This window comes from Staurois parvus, unplaced genomic scaffold, assembly GCF_062004578.1.
Source record: "Staurois parvus isolate SC_StPar_1 unplaced genomic scaffold, SC_StPar_1.0 ptg001656l, whole genome shotgun sequence".
NCBI lineage: Eukaryota > Metazoa > Chordata > Amphibia > Anura > Ranidae > Staurois > Staurois parvus.
Window position 1 is genome coordinate 69,121 of NW_028319452.1, and position 22,499 is coordinate 91,619.

Consider the following 22,499-nt stretch of genomic DNA (forward strand, 5'->3'; position numbering starts at 1 on the left):
ACGATTCCTATCCTACTCAAACAGTCCCAGCTGCAGGATGGAATCCTTTGATAAGAAAATCCTACCAAAAAGTAATATTTCGGCTTGTGACAGGCACAGGGTGTTCAACTGGAATTGCAGGGATGTCAACTTCTGGACAGGGTAGTCTTAGGACTGCATTTACATGAACATCTTGCTTTTGTTCTATTGCAGCAGAAGATACTCTATGAAGAAGAAACGTTACACTTTCCAGATTGAATTCTAATTTGTTTAAAGTGTTACTAAACCCGGACCCTGCATTCACTATATCCGGTCTCCCGGACCCTGCATTCACTATATCCGGTCTCCCGGACCCTGCATTCACTATATCCGGTCTCCCGGACCCTGCATTCACTATATCCGGTCTCCCGGACCCTGCATTCACTATATCCGGTCTCCCGGACCCTGCTCTCCCCGGACCCTGCATTCACTATATCCGCTCTCCCCGGACCCTGCATTCACTATATCCGGTCTCCCCAGACCCTGCATTCACTATATCCGGTCTCCCCAGACCCTGCATTCACTATATCCAGTCTCCCCAGACCCTGCATTCACTATATCTGGTCTCCCCAGACCCTGCATTCACTATATCTGGTCTCCCCAGACCCTGCATTCACTATATCTGGTCTCCCCAGACCCTGCATTCACTATATCTGGTCTCCCCGGACCCTGCATTCACTATATCCGGTCTCCCCGGACCCTGCATTCACTATATCCGGTCTCCCCGGACCCTGCATTCACTATATCCGCTCTCCCCGGACCCCGCATTCACTATATCCGCTCTCAACAGACCCCGAATTCACTATATCCGCTCTCCCTAGACCCTGCATTCACTATATCCGGTCTCCCAGGACCCTGCATTCACTATATCAGGTCTCCCTGGACCCTGCATTCACTATATCAGGTCTCCCTGGACCCTGCATTCACTATATCAGGTCTCCCCGGACCCTGCATTCACTATATCAGGTCTCCCCGGACCCTGCATTCACTATATCCGCTCTCCCCGGACCCTGCATTCACTATATCCGCTCTCCCCGGACCCTGCATTCACTATATCTGGTCTCCCCGGACCCTGCATTCACTATATCTGATCTCCCATAGTGGACAGAACATGGAAATGAAATTATTTGAATAAATATAAACTGCTAAATACCTTTTCTCATCAGCAGTATATAGCAGTCTTGTGATTTCTATCAGTGTCCAGCCGAGCACGTTAAAGCTTGTATTAGGAGTTTTCATTCTGCTCTGGGAGGATGCAGAACCTCTGACCTCTGCCTGGACAGTGCTGATTGGCCCTGTGCTGATCACATTCACTCTCCCAAAAAAAAAAAAAACCTCTCTAGCAATACACACCAATCTGAGCATGTGCAGATTGACTCGACACAATATTTCTTATCAGGAGATAAGAGGGGAACACTGGAGGAAGGGAAGGATCAGAGAAAACAGGATCAAACAGCCTTTTTATACAATGCGGAGGATTAACCCCTTAGGTCCCACAGTGAGTATAACAAGCATGCTTTACTGCATCTACAGACTGATTGTACTGTTGTGGGTTTAGTAACACTTTAAGTGTTCTTGCACTGATGTGTTCAAAGTACCTAATTCGCCCAGCCAGCCAGATTTAATTTTTTTTCCTAATTAATGCTACATTGATGACGTCAGTGTCGCATGCGTAGTACGCTTTGCATTCAGGGTACGCTAAGTGTGCAGTGATTGCAGAGAGCTCTGTGCTGTGATGGTGACTCTTCTCTGCATGCACAGGAGTGACCCCTTTGCGGCCTTGGCCATTCAAACAGCTTGAGAGCGTGAACCCAGAAAAAAGACCGGGAGTGGTGAAAGCGCAAGGCTGGAGGGTTCCTCTGAAAGGTAAGTGTGTCTTAATGTGATAGTATGCGGCCCACACTAATACATTATGCCACAAGTCCGCATGGGGCCCATTTAAAAAAAAAAAAATCTTTTATAGAGCTTTTTTTACAGCCAAAAGCCAGCCATACATGAGTCGAATTCCGAAATAATTTCTTTTGAAAATCTTTTGTAAGAATTTTCGTTCGAATTTCGCACCATTAGCAAGCCACATCAACGACCGATTTTCGAGCGACCATCAAATCACTGGGCATATTGGAAAATTTTTGAAAAACTAACAAATTTCTAATCAATGATGGAAGAATCGTGCAGGAAATGCACTTGAAAAAGAAATGAGCAAGAGCTGGGACCTGGAAAGAACAAAAAGCTCTTGGCCACAAAAATTATTTTCTTTAGCAACATGAGGGTGAAATTAATCACTTCAGGTCCGGACACTTTCACCCCCTTCCTGTCCAGGCCAATTTTCAGCTTTCAGTGCTATCACACTTTGAATGACAATTGCGCGGTCATGCAACACTGTACCCATATGAATTTTTTACCTTTTTTTTTTTGAGACAGATAAAGCTTTATTTTGGTGGTATTTATTCACCGCTGGGATTTTTATTTTTTTTGCTATATAAATGAAAAAGTCCCAAAATTTTGAAAAAAAGTGTTTTTCCTTTAAAATTTTGCAATTAAATAATATTTCATCACAAATCTTGGCCAAAATTTATTCGGTTATCTTTTTAGTATAAAAAAAAAAAACAAATTAGTATATAACCAAAAATTATAATTTTTAAACATTTTTTTTACATTTTTATATTATTATTTATGGGGTTTTTTTGTTTGTTTTACATCCTGTCACCCTAGTAGTACAGTGTCACCATGGTGACACTGTACTACTTGTGGGGGGTTATGAAGATTTTTTTTTTTTTTTTTTTTTTTTTTTTTACACAGATTGCTTTTACACCCATAAAGGCTGTAAAAGAAATAACTTCTTCTCTCTGGCTGCATTCCTGCCATTGATAAATACTGTGTGAGCTGTGATTGGTCACAGCTTGTCACATGGTACAAGGCTGTTGTGAATAGCCCTGTACCATGTGACCTCAGTGATCATTCACAGATTTCACATGTAGTAAGCAATGATGTCAGAAGAGACATCTTGCTTACTACTCTGCATGTGATCACTGATTGGCCAATCAGTGATCATATGATCGGGACCTCACACAACGTACGACGATCGGTGATCCGTTGTGTCCGGAAGAGTCTCCCAGGGAGCGCGCACAAGCAGGGGGCGGGGAGGCCGTTTATAAACGGCCACCCGCCCCTACACTGCCACTATCCGGCCGTTTATATACAACGGCCGGACGGGAGGTGATTAAAGGCTTGGTTGGTCGAATTTAGAAATCACTAGTGGCACCATCGGACTACAAAATGCACGAAATTTCCGTTTTTCTAAAGAAAATTTGTTTGGAATTCGACCCATGTATGGCTGCATTTGGCTTTGAAAATCACAGATAGAAAATGATTGGTTGCCATGCACAGCTGCTCCCGTTTTGAAAGCGTCTCCTCAACATGCATTATACCATTTAAAATCATTACATGCATTTATATGTATATAGGGCTTGCTCACACCAGGTGCACTGAGTAACATCGATCAGCATTGACCAATGCATGCTCAACCAAAGGGCACAGCGGAAACAATTGTTTTTGTATGTATACTGTTCACACCATACAGGTGAGCTGATGGAACAGCCTCCACTCGTTTGCAAAAGTTTTCCAAACATTTTTGTCTGTGGAAATTTGTGCCCATTTAGCCAAAGAAAAAAAAAAAAGCATTTGTGACGGCAGATACTGATGTTGGATGAGATGACCTGGATAGCAATTGGCATTTAAAAGAGAAGTTTGGGATTTTTTTTTAAATTATACTTACCTAGGTGGATGCAGCATTGATTCAATGCTGCATCTGTCCTGCACTGGCTCTAAGGGTGAGAACTGAGCATTCAAACACCACTGATCGCTCAGTTCTCTCCCTGAAACTCTGAGCAGAGGGCGATGGCTGCCCCCCTGCTCACTGGAACACTGGGCTGTGGAGGAGGCGGGATTGCCTGGCTCAGGCTCTCAGCGCATCACAGAATGTAGGAAGGTGCCAGTCCAGGCTCCTGGGTAGATCCAGACCATACAGTCGCCATCTTTCCCCAGTCTGGACCAGCTCTGTGACATCAGCCAACAGTGGACTTTAGCGAACTGCGCTCCTGGGGTCCTGTGGCTGTAGTGCTCCTTTAAGTTAAATTTTGCTGTGAATGACCCCCTCTTGCCAAAACAGGGGTGCAACATTTTCCATAATGATCCTAAGGGCTCATGTAAACGGGGTGTTTGGAAAACTCTTCTGAACGATGGAAACTGACTGCTGGAAAACGTAGGTAAAAAAACGGCAGTTTATCTGCGTTCGCATACCGCGTTTACAGTTGTTTGCGTTCAGAAGAGTTTTTAAAAGATAACCTCAGGAGACGTTCCCAAATGCCCAGAATGCACTGAAAAATAATAAATAAATAACTATTTCAGAAATTTTGAGAGGAATAGAGAGAGCAGCAGCAGGGAGAGCAGTATGTGTTGAGATGACCTGTCTTTTCTGTTGTATTCATTATGGATCCCATCATGATGCAGCACGTTCTGCCATTTTTTCCTTCACGTAAAACCTGGAACTGACTGCGCTGCTTTTCATGCATTTCTGATGATGTAAAAAGGCTCTGGACAGCATCTGGATATTGAACAGTTAAAAAACGCATCTAAACACAAACGCTTATAAATGCGGTTAACTGCATTTACAAGCGTTTAGCATTTGAAACGCCGGTAAAATCTACTCCTGAACTCAAGTTTGGTGCATTAAAAAAAAAAAAGACTGTAAACTCAACTGACTGTAAATGACGATGTGTACACGGACACATAGGGAAACATTAGGGAGAGTTCAGGGGCTGCTGAAAAAAACGCTGAACAGCTACTCAACGTGAGTTTATCAGATGCAGTGTACATGGAGCCCTTATCCTAGGTGCACATATGTGAGGGTGGTGCCGCTGCAGATCCGCATGAAAATACATGTAGCAGCACCACCAGCAGAGGAATGCGGACCCGCGGGCGGGTGCCATTAGCTCTAATGGCACGCCACCCGCACTGGAAAACGCAACCGTACTGGGAACTGAGGTTCCCGTGGGGAATGCGTTTTCAAAAGAAGTACAGAGACTTCTTCCCTGCGTGTCACAGGCACAGGAGTCCATTCAAATGAATGGGCCTGCACGGCCGCATATATGTATATATACATATATGATGGGCAGCACAGTGGCTAATTGGTTAGCACTTCCGCCTGGCAGTACTAGGGTCGTTGGTTCGAATCCCAGCCACGGCACCTCCTGCCTGGAGTTTGCATGTTCTCCCTGTGACTGCGTGGGTTTCCTTCCACACTCCAAAGACATGCTGGTAGGTTAATTGGATCCTCTCTAAATTATCCCTAGTATGTGTATGTATGAATGTGAGTTAGGGATCTTAGATTATACGCCCCTTGAGGGTTAGGGAATGATGTGAATGTACAATATATATGTAAAGTGCTGCGTAAATTGACGGCGCTATATAAATATCTGTAATAAATAAATATGTGAACCTGGGGTAAAGGGGTTCAGTAGAGTTGAGGTCAGCTCTCTGCACAGGCCCCTCGAGTTCCTTCACACCAAACTCCTGACATGTCTTTAACCTCCTCGGCGGTCTGATTATTTCAGATTTTTGGTGCTGAAAGCGGTACCATTATTTTGCATGGAAATATGTATTTTTTTTATTGTAATCCTGTAATTTTTAGGAATAACTCACTGAAATCTGTCCGAACAAGAGTCTAGTAAATCTTCCCGGGTAGGATAAAATGTGAAACACGAAATCATAAATTATAATTTAATAAATAATCATAAAAAATAATAATATAATAATAATACATTTAATTCAATAATATAATCAAACCAAAAACACTGAAATGTGAAATATAGCGCCAAGTTCGCACATCGCTGAGCAAAGTCGCAGAATCGTTTTCAGTGTCTGATGACGAATTTCCCCCACGAATCATTATCACTCAATTCTGCAAGTGGTTCTGATTTACTATCGCTGTTCTCTAGCCGGTCTAAAACCGCTTTTGACCTAAAGGGACACTTTTTGGACGCCATGGACGTTTCTCAGTTTCCAGGCAGAAAGAACAGTAAAAATGCAGACAGGGCGCAGGACAAAGCACTCGGGACAAAATGTATGTGAAATGGGTTGAAACAGCAATGTTTTGCTATGTAAAATTTGTTTGGAAAAAAATGAAATTTTTTTAAATTTTCAAATTTCCCGCCGCTGCCCGTACGTCACAGGGACCGGAACACAGAAGCCGGATGCCGGCATCGGCCGGAGGAGATGGCCGGGGACACTGCAGGGGACACACCGCGGGAGCGAAGGACAAGGTAAGCTCTGCAGGGACTCCCTATGCAACGCCGCATGGTAAACCCGAGTGTAGCTCGGGGGGGGTTACCGCTTTTGGTACTGAAACTTTACCCCGAGCTACACTCGGGAATACCACCACGTAGGTTAAGGAGCTGGCTTTGTACACAGGCACACAGTCATTCTGGAACAGAAAAGGGCCTTCCCCAAACTGTCTAAAATGTCTTTTGTATGTTGTAGCCTGAACAGTGCCCTTCACTGAACTCAATAATATGAAGGGGCGTCCTTGTGGTTTTGGATACAACGGTAGGTGTGATAGTCCGGTATCAACAAATCGTAGCCACATAAGAAGTCAATATACGCCTGTGTGCTCGCACCCGCTCAAGCCTGACATGACTTTATGTATTTAGCCATTAACTCTTGACAGGAAAAAAAGGGTTAAACCTCATTAATGCAGCCTCCGTGGCCCCACAGAGTCTGCGGCGGGAGAGGGAGATACGGTTGAAAGGCAGTGCAAGGGGCAATACCTGACTCTGAAACGTATCAACATGAAGGATTGTTTGATGAAGAAACATGCGTTTAATTAGGCAGCAATTACAATGTTGTTATAGCCTATCTTCTGAAATCGGTCTGAAGCATGGCAGCTTGGAGTGGGAATAGCAGCATAGCAGTCAGGAGGAAAACAAGCCGTGTGTAGGTAGTAACATGACCCCAGTGATCACGGCCAATGGGTGTGTGACGCAGGAAGCTTGCACATGGCGTTACAGGTATGTAGCGGACATATGACACAGGCCTCCTATACAGCTTTTATATGTGTGATAGAGATCAGCTGATGTCTGCCTGACGCATGGATATCTAATTATTGGAGGGGGGCTAAATACACAGTCATGATCCTCAAATCTACTACGGAAAATGGCATTCCACATTAAATTGAGGGGAAACCTCTTTATTTTGTACTGAGTGCACATTATTTTATTGTCCAGTAGCCTCCCTAGCGGTCTGATTATGTCAGTATTTCTGTGCTCAAAGCGGTACCATTTTTTTGCATGGAAATATGTAGTTTTTTTATTGTAGGCTGTAATTTTTAGGAATAACTCCCTGAAATCTGTCCGAACAAGAGTCTAGTAAACATCCCGGGTATGATAAAACTTGAAACACGAAATCATAAATTATAATATAATAAACTAGAAAATCTACAATTTCTGGGGAAATTGTGTGAAGTGTTCTTGCCTCCAACACTAAGCAATTGATTGATGAAATGTAAAAAGTGCACATGGCAAGCCTGATAGAGTGAGAAATGCATTTCAACTTTTATTTTGCAGCTCACACTGTAGCCTTGGTCACTCTGCTGGCTGCTGACAGAGCAAGGTTGCTATGGCAACTCACTCTATGGCAAGCTGAGAGGAACTTTTATAAAAAAACAAACTGCTCCAACTTGCTCACTTCACTGGCGGTTGCCATCTTCAAACGGTTGTAGTTTTAAAAGTATAAATCCTACAGCGAAGAGCTTTATATTGTGAGAATCACAAGAAACAGACCTACATTTTGCTGCATAGTATGTCTCTGAAATATTAAAAATGAAGGCAAAGTCACAGTTTAAAATGTCCCTTAAAGTTTCAGGTGTCTGGTAGTGGAGATTCAATTAATGTCAATGGGCGGCGTGAGTTGCAAACAAATGGTCATATTGTAAAAACTATCAGGACTATGGCTTAGCCATGAACATTTTTAGTGACAGCAGGGATAGCTGAACGTTTTGATATAAGGTTTGTGTAGGTGGGCTTGAAAATGGAGTGATGGCAGTTTACAAATCATGTTCTGATTTTTCCTTCCACACTCTAGCTTTTATCAGCTCCCACTCTAGTTGCGCCATTCATTCCTATGGGAAAATTTCACCACAAAAACTGCGATATTTCGTGAACCATTCGGCGAAACGTTCCCCAAAGTAATAACACACCAATCGGGAACAATCCGCACGTTTTGATATATTACTTGTCTTTGTAGTGTAAAAACTGTGGGAGGAGTTAGCGTGGCAAATTTTGCTATAACAATAAGAATATATATGTGAGATAACAATAAGTGGTTGCCATGCAAGAACACTTAATAAATTTAATTCAATAATATAATCAAACCAAAAACACTGAAATGTGAAATATAGCGCCAAGTTCGCACATCACTGAGCAAAATCGCAGAATCGTTTTCAGTGTCTGATGAGGAATTTCCCCCACGAATCATTATCACTCAATTCTGCAAGTGGTTCTGATTTACTATCGCTGTTCTCTAGCCGGTCTAAAACCGCTTTTGACCTAAAGGGACGCTTTTTGGACGCCATGGACGTTTCTAAGTTTCCAGGCAGAAAGAACAGTAAAAATGCAGGCAGGGCGCCGGACAAAGCACTCGGGACAAAATGTATGTGAAATGGTTTGATACAGGAATGTTATACTATGTGATTTTAGTGTATTTAGTGAATGTCACTTTTTCACATTTTTAAATTTCCCGCCAGTTCTGTCCCCCGTACGTCCCGACGTCGCAAGGAGCGGAACCCGGAACACAGATGCCGGCATCGGCTGGAGGACATTGCCGGGGACACTGCAGGGGGGACATCGCGGGAGCGCAGGACAATGTAAGTGAAGAAGAGATCCCGGAGCAACAATGAAGTGTATTCCCGAGTGTAGCTTGGAATTACAGCTTGTGGTGCTGAAACTTTACCCCGAACTACACTCGGGAATACCGCCAGGGAGGATAAAGTGGGATAAGAGTAATGCAGGTCATACATGGTTCGAATTCCAAATGATTTTTCGTCCGAAAATCAAAAATGTTCGCTCAGTAATCCGATGGTGCCATCAATGATTTCGAAAATCGGCCAACCAAGTCATAAAATTCACACCATATAACAGGCGAAACTTCTGTTCCTTCCAGGTCACGGCTCATGCGCATATTTTTTTTGGAAAAATATTTTTTTGGATCGTACGATTTGACCATCGAGTCGAAAATCGGTCGTTTTTCACGAATATTCCAACATGCTCAATCACCGAAAAGGGAAGGAACCACGAAAATCGGCCGGTGCCATTGACCCACTAACAGCGAAAATCGGCCGATTATTCTTAGGTCTGATTTTCAGATGAAACATCGGTTGAATTTCGACCCATGTATGGCAGGCCTTAGTTTTTATTAAAAAAATACCAACAGATAGGCTTTTCATGACACAAGAGACTCTCTAGAGTGCAAAATCTGCTGCACCTCTGCAAAGAGCCAATCAGCTTCCAGGTATTAGTCCTTACGCACACGGGACATTTTGATAACGCTGGTAACATTAGCTGTGTAAAGTGGCGTTAAAAACGTGAGTTTTTCAGCTTTTTTTTAGAGTTTTTGCATTAGCGTTTAGTGGTGTTTTACCGCAATTAGCTGCATTTTCCTGCGTTTTTCAGTGCTTGCATTTTTAGGGGGTTTTTTTTTTCTTACCGAAAAAGTTTTTTTTCCAGCCAAAAAGCACCCCAATCAAAAAACGTTGATTACAGTCTGTGTGCATGGACACATAGGATAACATGCTGGGGGGTTTACTGGCTGTAGAAAAAAATGTCAAAAGACAAAAACAGCCGCTTTAACCACATGCCGCCCAGCCACTGTAGAAATACGTTGGCAGGGCGGCACGGCTGGGCAAAACCACGTTTTAAAACGTGTGTTTTGTAAACAGGTAGGGGGTGCGCGCAAGGCATGCCGCCGCCCTACCTGTCCCGCCGATCACGACCGTGGATGTCATTCGCCGGGTCACAGCCGGTCATTACCGGCTGTGTCCCGGCGATCGGTGGCAATAGCTGACAGAGAGCACAGCTGCAGTAGCTGTGCTTTCTGTCAGTTCCCTGACAGCTCCAGGACAAGCTGATCAGGACAGAACATTTTCTCTCTCCCAATCAGCGGTGTCCCTTGCAGTACACAGCCCCGCCCCCTAGTAAAACACTCCCCTCACACAGATAACCCTTCCCTGAAAAATAAACTTAACCCCTTCCTCCTCAGTGCCATTAGTACAGTGTCAGTGGTTTTTTTTTTTGCACTGATCACTGTATTGGTGTCACTGGGGATGTCAGTGACCCCAAGTCAGTACCCTCCAATGTCAGAATGTCCGTCGCAGTCCCGCCATAAGTCGCTGATCGCCGCCATTATTAGTATAAAAAAAACCTAAAAATCCCAGTATCTTTCCCACCATTTGTAAACGCTATAACTTTCACGTAAACCAATTAATTTACACATATTGGGTTTTTTTTTTTTTTTTTAGCAAAGACATGTCACAGAATGCATTTTGGCAGAAATTTATAACCAAATTTGATTTTTAAATTTTTTTTTTTACTGGACATGTTTTAAAGCAAAAAGTCCAAAATATTGTTTTTTTTCCTCAAAATTTCCTCAAAATTGTTTTTTATAGCGCAAAAAATAAAAACCGCACAGGCGATCAAATACCACCGAAAGAAAGCTCAATTTGTGGGGAAAAAAGGATGTAAATTTCATTTATGTACCGTATTGCATGACCGCACAATTGTCCGTTAAACTAGCGCAGCGCTGTATAGCAAATAAATGGCGTAAATTGCAGTATCTATACCATAGTTTGTAGACGCTATAACTTCCACACAAAGCAATCAATATACACTTATTGGGGTTTTTTTACCAAAATCATGTAGCAGAATACATTTTGGCCTAAATTTATAACCAACTTTGAGTTTACTATATATTTTTTATAGCTGAAAGTAAAAAATATTGTTTTTCTTCCAAATTTTTGGCCTTTTTTTGTTTATAGCGTGAAAAATAAAAAGCGCACAGGTGATCAAATTACACCGAAAGAAAGCTCTATTTGTGTGAAAAAAAGGACGTAAATTTCGTTTGGGTGCAGCGTTGCATGACCGCGCAATTATCAGTTGAATTAATGCAGCGCCAAGTAGCAAAAAGAGGCCTGGTCATTAAGGGGGGTAAATCCTCTGGAGGTCAAGTGGTTAAAAACGTCCCGTGTGCATGAGGACTAATTGAAAAAGCAGAAGCTAGAAGCTGATTGGCTGCCATGCACAGCTGCACCAGATTCTGAGTGCTCCAGTCTCAGTAAATCTCCCCCTTGATGTCCCTTCTGTCATGGATGTTACTCCCTGTCTATCAGCGTTTGTGTACATGCAGCTCAGTGTACAGTCTCGGAACGATTCTGTGCCGGGGCAAAGTAACTCCAATGACACCAAGCCCGGAAGAAGCCCAGGAGAAGATGCCAGTGATTGAAAACGCACAGACTTCGCAGTGCTGGAAGGGATTGCTTGCTAGGTAAGGCTTGGTTCACATATATGCATTTTGCGTTTGATGCTTTCTCCAGTGCTTTTTGCATATTGTTTTACGTTTTTCTACACGCATTTTTGACTCGTTTTGTTCAGCAATTTTTTTTTCTTTTTGTTGCTGGGCAGAATAAAAATGCAAAATGCAAAGCGCGGCAAAAACGCACTACCATACATTTCAGCAGCTTCTTTATTGAACTGCATTGTAGGAAAAAGGTGAAAAAAAGATAACCATGTCTACACCAGCAAAAAAAAAATCGATTTGAAATATGAGAGAATGAAGAGGTAGAGGATTTCTCTTACCTATGTTAGGACTACTTACCCTACTATTTGATGGAAGTATTTCCTATATCCATCCAAAGTCTCATGCTGGAAGAGAGAAGACAATAATGTGAGCCTCAATACACAACCGCTGCACAGTGCACCATACTAAAGATTCAGTCTACTCAAGGAGTGATGTTTTAGTTATAGGTGGAGGTTAGTAGCCTTGTATCTCCCTTTATCTCCCGAGGGTTCAGATGGTGAGATCTCCTCGTCATAGTCTGTGCAGGGAGCTCACCAATAGGGCCCCGAGAGATAGAAGGAACTGTCAGGTGGTTTCTCTCTCCACCATTTTGGAAAGAGAAATACGTTTTGGGTTAATACGTTATAGCAGATCATTTAAGCTCAGTTCACACTGCCACGACTTGGGATCTGACTTGCAAGACTTTAAGTCGCATGACATGTGAAATCCCATAGTCAATGGAAGCTTTCTTAATTGGCACTACTAAAGTCGCTCTGACTTTAGAAAAGGTTCCTGTACTACTTCAAGGAGACTTCTATCTGACTTGTGCCCATAGACTTTAATGGAAGTCGACTCCAAGTCGGATCCTCGTTTATATTGATGTGATTTGGATTGGACATTCCAGGAAAATTACCTAGGCAGTCGCATGGCATGAAAGTCACACTCAGGTTGCATCAAGTCGCCAGCATATCGCCAGGAAGTCACCTGGCAAAGTCGCATGACTTTCCGGTTGCAGTAATGGGAACCGAGCCTAAAAGCAGAACCCGTGCCAACATCCCTATGAACGCAGCTGAAATACACAGACCATTTTACCTGCCAGAACAGCTCAAATCAATTCAGCCAGTCCTGTGATTCACACAATCCTGCCAAACTGCATAGCCAGAGGGATGACAACTGTTTATTTCTACAGCTTTCTCTGTTACCTGTTTGCTCACTGGACTATAAACCTGCTTCCCTATGATCTCTTCCTTTGGCACACTCGTTAAACACCTCTTGCTGCTTCTTCTAGGGGTCTTCAGTGACCATCACCTGACCATTTATGAATAGGCCTGGGGGTGTGGCATTCACGCAGAGCTGGCCAGTCAGTGGCTCCAGCCGAACAGTGCTCCATCCGCTCGGTAAAAATCTCACGACTCATTGATTGTCTCACCATTCAGGAGCAGGATTCGACTTATGATGAAAGGTACAATTTTCAACTCCACATTTAGCCTTTTCATGCCATAGTTTTGAATTTAGGTCTATTTCTATGCCATTTACTGGCTGGAACATGAACTCTGCTAATCACAGCTCATGGACTAAAGGACACCCCTCAAATATTCTACCCAGCTCATGGACTAAAGGACACCCCTCAACCAGTCTATGAAAAATGGACACCCCTCAAACATTCCACCAAGTTCATGTACTAATAGACACACTTCAAAGATCCCATATAGTTCATGGAGTAATGGACATCCCTCAAATATTCTACACAGCTCATGGACTAATGGACACCACTCAACCATTCCACAAAGTTCATGTACTAATGGACATTCCTCAAACCTTCTACATAGCTCATGTACTAATGGACACCCCTCAAACATTCCACCAAGTTCATGTACTAGTAGACACACCTCAAAGATCCCATATAGTTCATGGACTAATGGACATCCCTCAAATATTCTACACAGCTCATGGACACCCCTCAAATATTCTACACAGCTCATGGACTAATGGACATCCCTCAAATATTCTACACAGCTCATGGACACCCCTCAAATATTCTACACAGCTCATGGACTAATGGACACCCCTCAAATATTCTACACAGCTCATGGACTAAAAGACACCCCTCAAACAGTCTATATGCAGCCTATGTAAAAATGGACACCACTCAAACATTCCACAAAGTTCATGTACTAATGGGCATTCCTGAAATATTCTACACAGCTCATGGACTAATGGACACCCCTTAAATATTCTACACAGCTCATGGACACCCCTCAAACATTCTACACAGTTCATGTACTAATGGACACCCCTCAAACATTCTACACAGCCTATGTACTCATGGACACCCTTAAAGCATTCTACACAGCTCATTTACTTAAGGTCACCCCTCAAACATTCAACATAGCTTATGTATAAAAGGACACCACTCAAACATTCCACCAAGTTCATGTACTAATGGAAACCCCTCAAATATTCTACACAGCTCCTGGACACCCCTCAAATATTCTACACAGCTCATGGACTAATGGACACCCCCCAAACATTCCACCAAGTTCATGTACTAGTAGACACACCTCAAAGATCCCACATAGTTCATGTACTAATGGACACCCCTCAAACCTTCTACAAGGCTCATGGACTAATGGGACACCCTTGAAACATTCTACAGTGCCTATGTACTCATGGACAACCCTCAAATATTCTACACAGCGTATGTACTAATGGACATCCTTCAAACATTCTAGAAAGATTATGTACTGATGGACACCCTTCAATTATTCTACATAGATTATATACTAATAGATACCCTTCAAACATTCTACGCAGATTATGTACTCATGGACACCCCTCAAACATTCCACAAAGTTCATGTACTAATGGACACCCTCTAATATTCTACAAGGAAAATGCAGTAATCAACATCCCTCAAACAACCCAAAGAAGTTACCATGTTGGAAGGTGGCTGGAGCACAAGTCTGGCTTGCTTTCTTCTCTGTTTCCGGTAGTAGTTCTCAAAGACCTCTCGGGAGCCCTAAGAAGACAAGATCATTTCAAACAGCAATTAAGTAACTGGACATAATCAAGATAAGTCTACTGCAGTGGTAAGTGACTTTTTATTCCAGATATGTACAGCCAGTGTGAACCCCAAAGATTGAAATCCAAGAGAGGGGTATGAACGGGGCCTTACGGAAATTTGCTTGTGTCCTCATCCCTTTGCTCCTGTAAATACCTCATTGGTTTTCCCAGAGGTATGCGCAGAGTCAGAGATCAAAGTATTGGCATCCCCTAAAATGTGTGTGTTCAACATCAATGGGAAACCTGTTTAGAGTGCTGTAGATCTTGCAAGCTGTCAGGGGTTAAACATTCCTCATTACAATAATGAGAATAATGAGCCTATTGCAGTAAAAATAACACATTGCCACTTTTATTAATATAGAGATTTCAGCAAATGTTTTGGATGGCCTATCCCAGTACCTAGAAATAGATGTCATAAAGGTTAGTTACACACACCAACGCACCAAAATCATTGATATTCTTGACTAAATTATAGTCTGAATAGAAGGGCTACTTACAAAGGTTAAAATTAATACTCTAAAATTCTCTTGATTAACCACTTCAATACCGGGCACTTTCACCCCCTTCCTGCCCAGGCCTATTTTCAGCTTTCAGTGCCGTTACACTTTGAATGACAATTGTGCGGTCATGCAACACCGTACCCAAACTAAATTTGTATCATTTTGTTCACACAAATAGAGCTTTCTTTTGGTGGTATTTAATCACAATTGGGTTTTTTATTTTTTGGTAAATAAATGAAAAAAGACTGAAAATGTAAAACAAAAAACCCACATTTTTCTTCATTTCTGTTCTAAAAGTTTGCAAATAATCTTTTTTCATAAATTTAGGCCAAAATATATTCTGCTACATTTCTTTGGTAAAAATAACCCAAATCAAGGTATATTATTTAGTCTGTAGGGAAGTTAGAGAGTCCACAAATTATGGTATTTATCTGAAAACTAATCATTCCAGATGTACTAGTAACCTATCTCATTTCTTGAGGCCTAAAAACACCAGGACAGTAGAAATATCCCCCAAATGACTCCTTTTTGTAAAGTAGACAGTCAAAGGTATTTAGTAAGAGGCATGGCAAGTTTTTTGAAGTTGTAATTATTGGTCACAATTTTCTTTTTTTTTTACACATACTGTCACCAGAGCAGTACATCATCATCAGATGACTGGTGTGGCGGTGATCAGGGACACAGACTGCTGACAGTATGTTAAAAAAAAATAAATAAAAAATTAATTTTTAAAAAAAATATTCTTTTTTCAATTAAATTTTTTTTTTTACTGTGACCAGAGCAATACAATGTTACAACAGTAACACTGTACTACTCTGGGGAGGAGATCAGTTTCTTTTTTTTTCAATATACAGTATGATTGGTTATACCTGTGAATATCACTGTTAACTATACACAATCATTTTTACTGAATGAAATAAATTTGGCGTGTTGTTGTGATTACCTAACAATATGGTACGGATGGGCAGTGATTGTCCCTGCCTGTGCCATGTGATCACTGTGACCAATCACAGCGAGCAATACAATATTACACAATGGACAGCATGAATGAAAGCTATCCATTGTGTACAATTGTTCGGTGATCTGCTGTGATTGGTCACAATGATCACATGGTACCAGCAGTGGACCGGTACAGTGATCTGTCATCGGCTGTGTTTGTTAGACACAGCAGGTGACAGATCATGCCGCAGCGCAGTCCGTGGGGCACACATAAGGCGCATTCTGAGGAGGATGTCATATGATGCTCACCCAGAACAAGGGAGTTAAGTTAACCAATGACGAAATGTGTCAGTCGGCAGGGCCTTAGTGTGTACACACACACACACATCCGCACACACATCCACACACACTAATACAGAGAATTATTTGGAGGAGAAGGGCAGGTTATTAACATAGACCAGCACACAGAGAAGGAAAGCAGAAAATAAGTATTTACCGCCAATTGGAGGAGAGTGGGACATCATCCTTTACCAGCAATTGGATGAGAAGTGCAGGCTCTTAGCATTCACTGACAATTAGAAGAGCAGAGCGGGCCACTAGCAAATACACCAATTGGAGGACGAATGTGCAATTAGCATTTACTGGCTTTCAGGACCTGGCTAACCTGCTGGTGGCACTGTGGTTCCCTGGGCAGAAGGTTGTAATTTCAGTGTCCACCAGGAGTGTTTTCTAGCAGCCCCCAGTAATCAGTTTCCACCTGATGCTGGTTGTTGGGAGGGTATTTAGGTTCTCCCCTGCTAAGTGCCTCTCGCTCCAGTATTTTGCTAGCTGCCACATACTGCTATCTGTTATCCTGTTCCTGCCCTATGAGCTGTACCATGTGTATCCTGCTGCTTTGTACCTGGCTCCCCCGTGTTCCTGATCCCAGTTCCGTTTCCCCCTTCCCATCTGCTCCCTGCACCCCCAGCTTTCCTCTGCTTTTCGAAGTTGCCCATTTTGTATATAGTGTATATAGTTAGTTGTTAGTTAGGCTTCTGTTTGTTAGTTATTAGTCAGGTATTCTGTCACTGGGTTTTTGGTTCAGTCATATTTTCATGTATGCTGTGTGTTGGTGTTTTTTTTCACTGTAAATAAATCTCACTTAAAGCATACCCAGTCTGGTCCCAGTTTCCTGACTTTAGCTATGTAGATCTTGCCATCTCTGCTGCTGATTCCTGACCCTGGCATTGGAGGTGAACAGCAGGCCATTAGCATTTACACCAACTAGAGGAGAAGAGTGATACATTAGCATTCACCAGCAATAAGAAGAGAACCTCGGGCCATTAGCTTTTACCAACAATGGGAGGAAGAAAGCAGACCATTAGCATTTACTCCAATTGGAAGAGGAGAGTGGGTCATTAGCATTCACTGGCAATTGGAAAAGGAGAGTGGGTCATTAGCATTCACTGGCAATTGGAAGAGGAGAGTGGGTCATTAGCATTCACTGGCAATTGGAAGAGGAGAGTGGGTCATTAGCATTCACTGGCAATTGGAAGAGGAGAGTGGGTCATTAGCATTCACTGGCAATTGGAAGAGAAAAGCTGGCCATTAGCTTTTACCAGCAATGAGAGGAGGAAAGCAGGCCATTAGCATTTACTCCAATTGGAAGAGGAGAGTGGGTCATTAGCACTCACTGGCAATTGGAGGAGGAGAGTGGGTCATTAGCATTCACTTGCAATTGGAGGAGGAGAGTGGGTCATTAGCACTCACTGGCAATTGGAGGAGGGGAGTGGGCCATTAGCATTTACTCCAATTGGAGGAGCAGAGTGGGCCATTAGCATTTACCAACAATCGAAGGAGGTGAGCTGGACTTTTGCATCCAGCAGCAATCAGAGAAAGAAAGCAGATCATTAGAATTAAACACTGATTGGAGGACGCAAGCGGGCTATTAGCATTCACCAGCAACTGGAGGAGGAGAGTGGGTCATTAGCATTCACTGGCAATTGGAGGAGGAGAGTGGGTCATTAGCACTCACTGGCAATTGGAGGAGGAGAGTGGGTCATTAGCACTCACTGGCAATTGGAGGAGGAGAGTGGGTCATTAGCACTCACTGGCAATTGGAGGAGGAGAGTGGGTCATTAGCATTTACTCCAATTGGAGGAGGAGAGTGGGTCATTAGCATTTACCGACAATCGAAGGAGGTGAGCTGGACTTTTGCATCCAGCAGCAATCAGAGAAAGAAAGCAGATCATTAGAATTTAACACTGATTGGAGGACGCAAGCGGGCTATTAGCATTCACCAGCAACTGGAGGAGGAGAGTGGGTCATTAGAATTTACACCAATTGGAGAAGAGCAGGATAATAGTGTAGACCAGCACATAGAGGAGGAATTTGAGAAATTAGTATTTACTGGGGGAAGGAGAACGGGCAATTAGCCTTTACACCAACTGGAGGAGAGTGAGCCATTAAACCTTACATCAATTGGAAAGGAGAGCAGGCCAATAGCTTTTAGTAGCATTCAGAGGAGAATGTGCCATTAGCATTTATTGGCAATTGGAGGAGAGAGGCACATTGGCTTATACCAGATAAGGTGATCATATGTGCTTCCAGGTTAATGCCACTTTTAAACGTAAATAGATCATTTTTTATTTTTTGTAATAAAACTGTTCAAACTGTTATCACGTTATTGATAGCATAGTGGACTGTGGTGGAAGATTTGAAGGACATTTATGAAAATTGAGAAATATCTAAACCGTGCCAGCATGTGACCAATCAGAATAGTTCTGTTTCATCCTGGAAACCCAAAGGAAAGATGGAGAAGAAGAGAGGGGCTTTCAAATCCAGCTATGTGGGCACTGACAGTTCATCCCTTGAGGACTAGGTGAGAGTGTAGGGTGTTCGTTCACCTTTTCATGTTTTGTGACACTGTTAGGGCTGGTTTACACGTGTTTCAAAATGTGGCATTGAACACGCTTTTTTAAAGCGCTCTGAAAGCCAATCAAAGTCCCTGTCACTAAATAAAATGGTTAGCTTGCAGTCCTGTTTACACATTGTGCTCGCTTTGCTTTGAAAATTATACCCCATGTTGCTATCACGGTGCTTCAAAGCGTCTTCAAAGCCTCCACAGAAGTCTATGACAAAGCTCACTTACAGCAACTGCAGTTTCGAGAGGCTTTTATTCAGCTTTAGCCCTGGTTCACACTGATGCGGTGCGGAATTTGCAGCGTTTTTAGTGTGAATTCCGCACCACATTAGAATCGCACCCTGTTCATGCGAACTGCTGCGGGTGTGTATGTTAACCACTTGCCGCCCTGCCACTGTACCTATACGGCGCCAGGGCAGCACTGGCAGGCAAAACAACGTTTTAAAACGTGTGTTTTGTAAACAGCTAGGGGGCGCGCGTGAGGCGCGCCGCCGCCCTATCTGTCCCGCCGATCACCGCCACAGATGTGAGTCGCCGGGTCACAGCCGGTCCTTAGCGGCTATCTCCCGGCGATCGGCGGCAAACAGTGACAGACAGCACAGCTGCAGTAGCTGTGCTGTCTGTCACTTCCCTGTCAGCTCGAGGATGAGCTGATCGAGAAAGAACAGTTTCTCTTTCTCGATCAGCCTTGTCCCGCCCAGTACACACCCCGCCCCCTAGTAAAACACTCCCCTCCCTCCTATAACCCTTCCCTGCAAAATAAAGTTAACCCCTTCCTCCCCATTGCCATTAGTACAGTGTCAGTGGTTTTTTTTTTGCACTGATCACTGTGTTAGTGTTTTTGGGGATGTCAGTGACCTCAAGTCAGTACCCCCCAATGTCAGAATGTCCGCCACAGTCCCGCCATAAGTCGCTGGTCGATGCCATAAGTCCCTGATCGCCGCCATAATTCGCTGATCGCCGCCATTATTAGTATAAAAAAACCCTAAAAATCCCAGCATCTTTCCCGTCATTTGTAAACGCTATAACTTTCACGTAAACCAATTAATTTACACGTATTGGGTTTTTTTTAGCAAAGACATGTCGCAGAATGCATTTTGGCAGAAATTTATGACTAAATTTGATTTTTGCATTTTTTTTTTACTGGACATGTTTTATAGCAAAAAGTCCAAAATATTGTTTTTTTTTCCTCAAAATTGTCAGCCTTTTTTTTTATAGCGCAAAAAATAAAAACCGCACAGGCAATCAAATACCACCAAAAGAAAGCTCAATTTGTGGGGAAAAAAAGGATGTAAATTTAATTTATGTGCCGTATTGCATGACCGCGCAATTGTCCGTTAAACTAGCGCAGCGCTGTATAGCAGAAAAATGTCGTAAATTGCAGTATCTATACCATAGTTTGTAGACGCTATAACTTCCACACAAAGCAATCAATATACACTTATTGGGATTTTTTTTTACCAAAAACATGGAGCAGAATACATTTTGGCCTAAATTTATAACCAACTTTGAGTTTACTATATATTTTTTATAGCGGACAGTAAAAAATATTGTTTTTCTTCAAAATTTTTGGCCTTTTTTTGTTTATAGCGTGAAAAATAAAAAGCGCACAGGTGATCAAATTACACCGAAAGAAAGGTCTATTTGTGTGAAAAAAAGGACGTAAATTTCGTTTGGGTGCAGCATTGCATGACCGCGCAATTATCAGTTGAATTAGTGCAGCGCCGAGTAGCAAAAAGAGGCGTGGTCATTAAGAGAGGTAAATCCTCTGGAGGGCAAGTGGTTAAGTTAACAACACCCAGAAAGCGGTCTGCAAAACGCGGTGCGACGTGCAGAATCGGATCACATAGGTGTGAATACCCATGTGATCCCATTCTAGTGCAGACCAAAAAAAGGGTCCGGCATGTTTTTGGTGCGGGTGCGGTATGATTAGAGCCGTACAAAATGTATGGCTCCAACTGCACCGCACACAAATAGCATGTGATTTGCACAGGAATGTGGTGCGGTTCCTGTGCGAATCACATGCGATTTACTGCACCGCATACATGTGAACCTGGGCTTAGCTTCGCTTTGTTTTGGAGGTACGAGATATTCCAGGAAGCACTGAGAGACCAACAAGTGAATAAGGAAGATGTGATCAGCAGTCACTTCCGGCTCATGTGTATATATTCTGGGAGTGTATGGTACATAAGTCACACTTAGTGTGCAGCGAGGAGCAGCAGGAAGGTGAGCGGAGTCCAGCGAGGCAACTAGCAGGCGGCACACGTGGTGTGAAACATTGGAATTCTATAGTGGAATGTGAGCGGGGCCCGGAGAGAGAGGACTGAGAAGCAGAGGATCAGTAGAGCTGGCAGAACATAGCAAGAGACACTAGCAATGTTGTATGTGGTGGGAGCAATATAGCAGGAGGAGAGTGGGGACTGGAGAGAAAGGAGGATCAGCAAACTAGAGGATCAGCAGAGCTGCTGGTTACTATTGAACGGGGCATTTACAGAACTGGCGGTACTACTGAGCAGGGGATCTTCTGTGCGAGGGTATTAATAAGATGGAGATCTGCTGAATAAGGGTACCAATGCTGAACAGGGGCACTAAGGAGCTGGAAATCTGCTGAGTGGGGGTACTACTGCGGCAGGGTAGATTGTAAGCTCCAAGGGGCAGGGCCCTCCTAACTCTCTTGTATTGAACTGTATAGTTGCTGTATTGACTTCCTTTATATTGTAAAGCGCTGAGCAAACTGTTGGCGCCATATAAATCCTGTATAATATAATACTACTAGGCCCCTTCATAAACAGAAAATCAACACATACACATGGTATCTGTGATGCTTCATTAACCACTTCCCATCTGGCCCATGTATACAAATGGCTGGACAGGAGCAGTGCAGGAGCGGGTGGCTGTTTATAAATGGCCTCCCCGCCCCCTGCTTGTGCGTACTCCCTGGAACCGCGCAGCACCACGATCCGATGCCTGCTGTGTCCTCCGGACACAGTGGAACACCGATTGTTATACGGGACCTCTGTGTGAGGTCCCGATCATGTGATCACTGAATTGTCAATCAGTGATCACATGAAGAGTAGTAAGCAAGATGTCACTTCTGACATCATTGCTTACTACATGTGAAATCTGTAAATGATCACAGAGGTCACATGGTACAAGGCTATTCACAACAGCCTTGTACCATGTGACAAGCTCTGACCAATCACAGCTCACACAGTATTTCTCAATGGCTGCAAGAATGCAGCCAGAGGGGAGAAATTATTGCTTTTACAGCCCTTATGGGTGTAAAAGCAATCAGTGTAAAAAAAAAAAAAAAAATCTTCATAACCCCCCACAAGTAGTACGGTGTCACTATGGTGACACTGTACTGCTAGGGTGACAATGTAAAAAAAAAAAAAAAAAAAAAATAATATAAAAAAAACAAAATAAAATTGTAAAAATAATTTTTGGTTATAAACTAAATGAGTTATTTTTTTTTT

The 22,499-nt window shown here is 42.9% G+C and overlaps 1 protein-coding gene across 1 annotated transcript in view; it reads right to left on the minus strand.

Annotated features, from left to right (window-relative positions):
• Positions 1-22,499, minus strand: part of LOC149434847 (exocyst complex component 6B-like) — a gene marked incomplete at its 3' end in the record, with an annotated part of 116,555 nt that overhangs the window by 58,566 nt on the left and 35,490 nt on the right. Inside the window, exons 4-5 of the mRNA XM_089663312.1 lie at positions 14,555-14,638; positions 11,938-11,984 (exon numbers count right to left, since the gene is read on the minus strand). Of these exons, the coding sequence (XP_089519438.1) occupies positions 11,938-11,984; positions 14,555-14,638 (131 nt within the window). The remainder of the gene's footprint in view (positions 1-11,937; positions 11,985-14,554; positions 14,639-22,499) is intronic.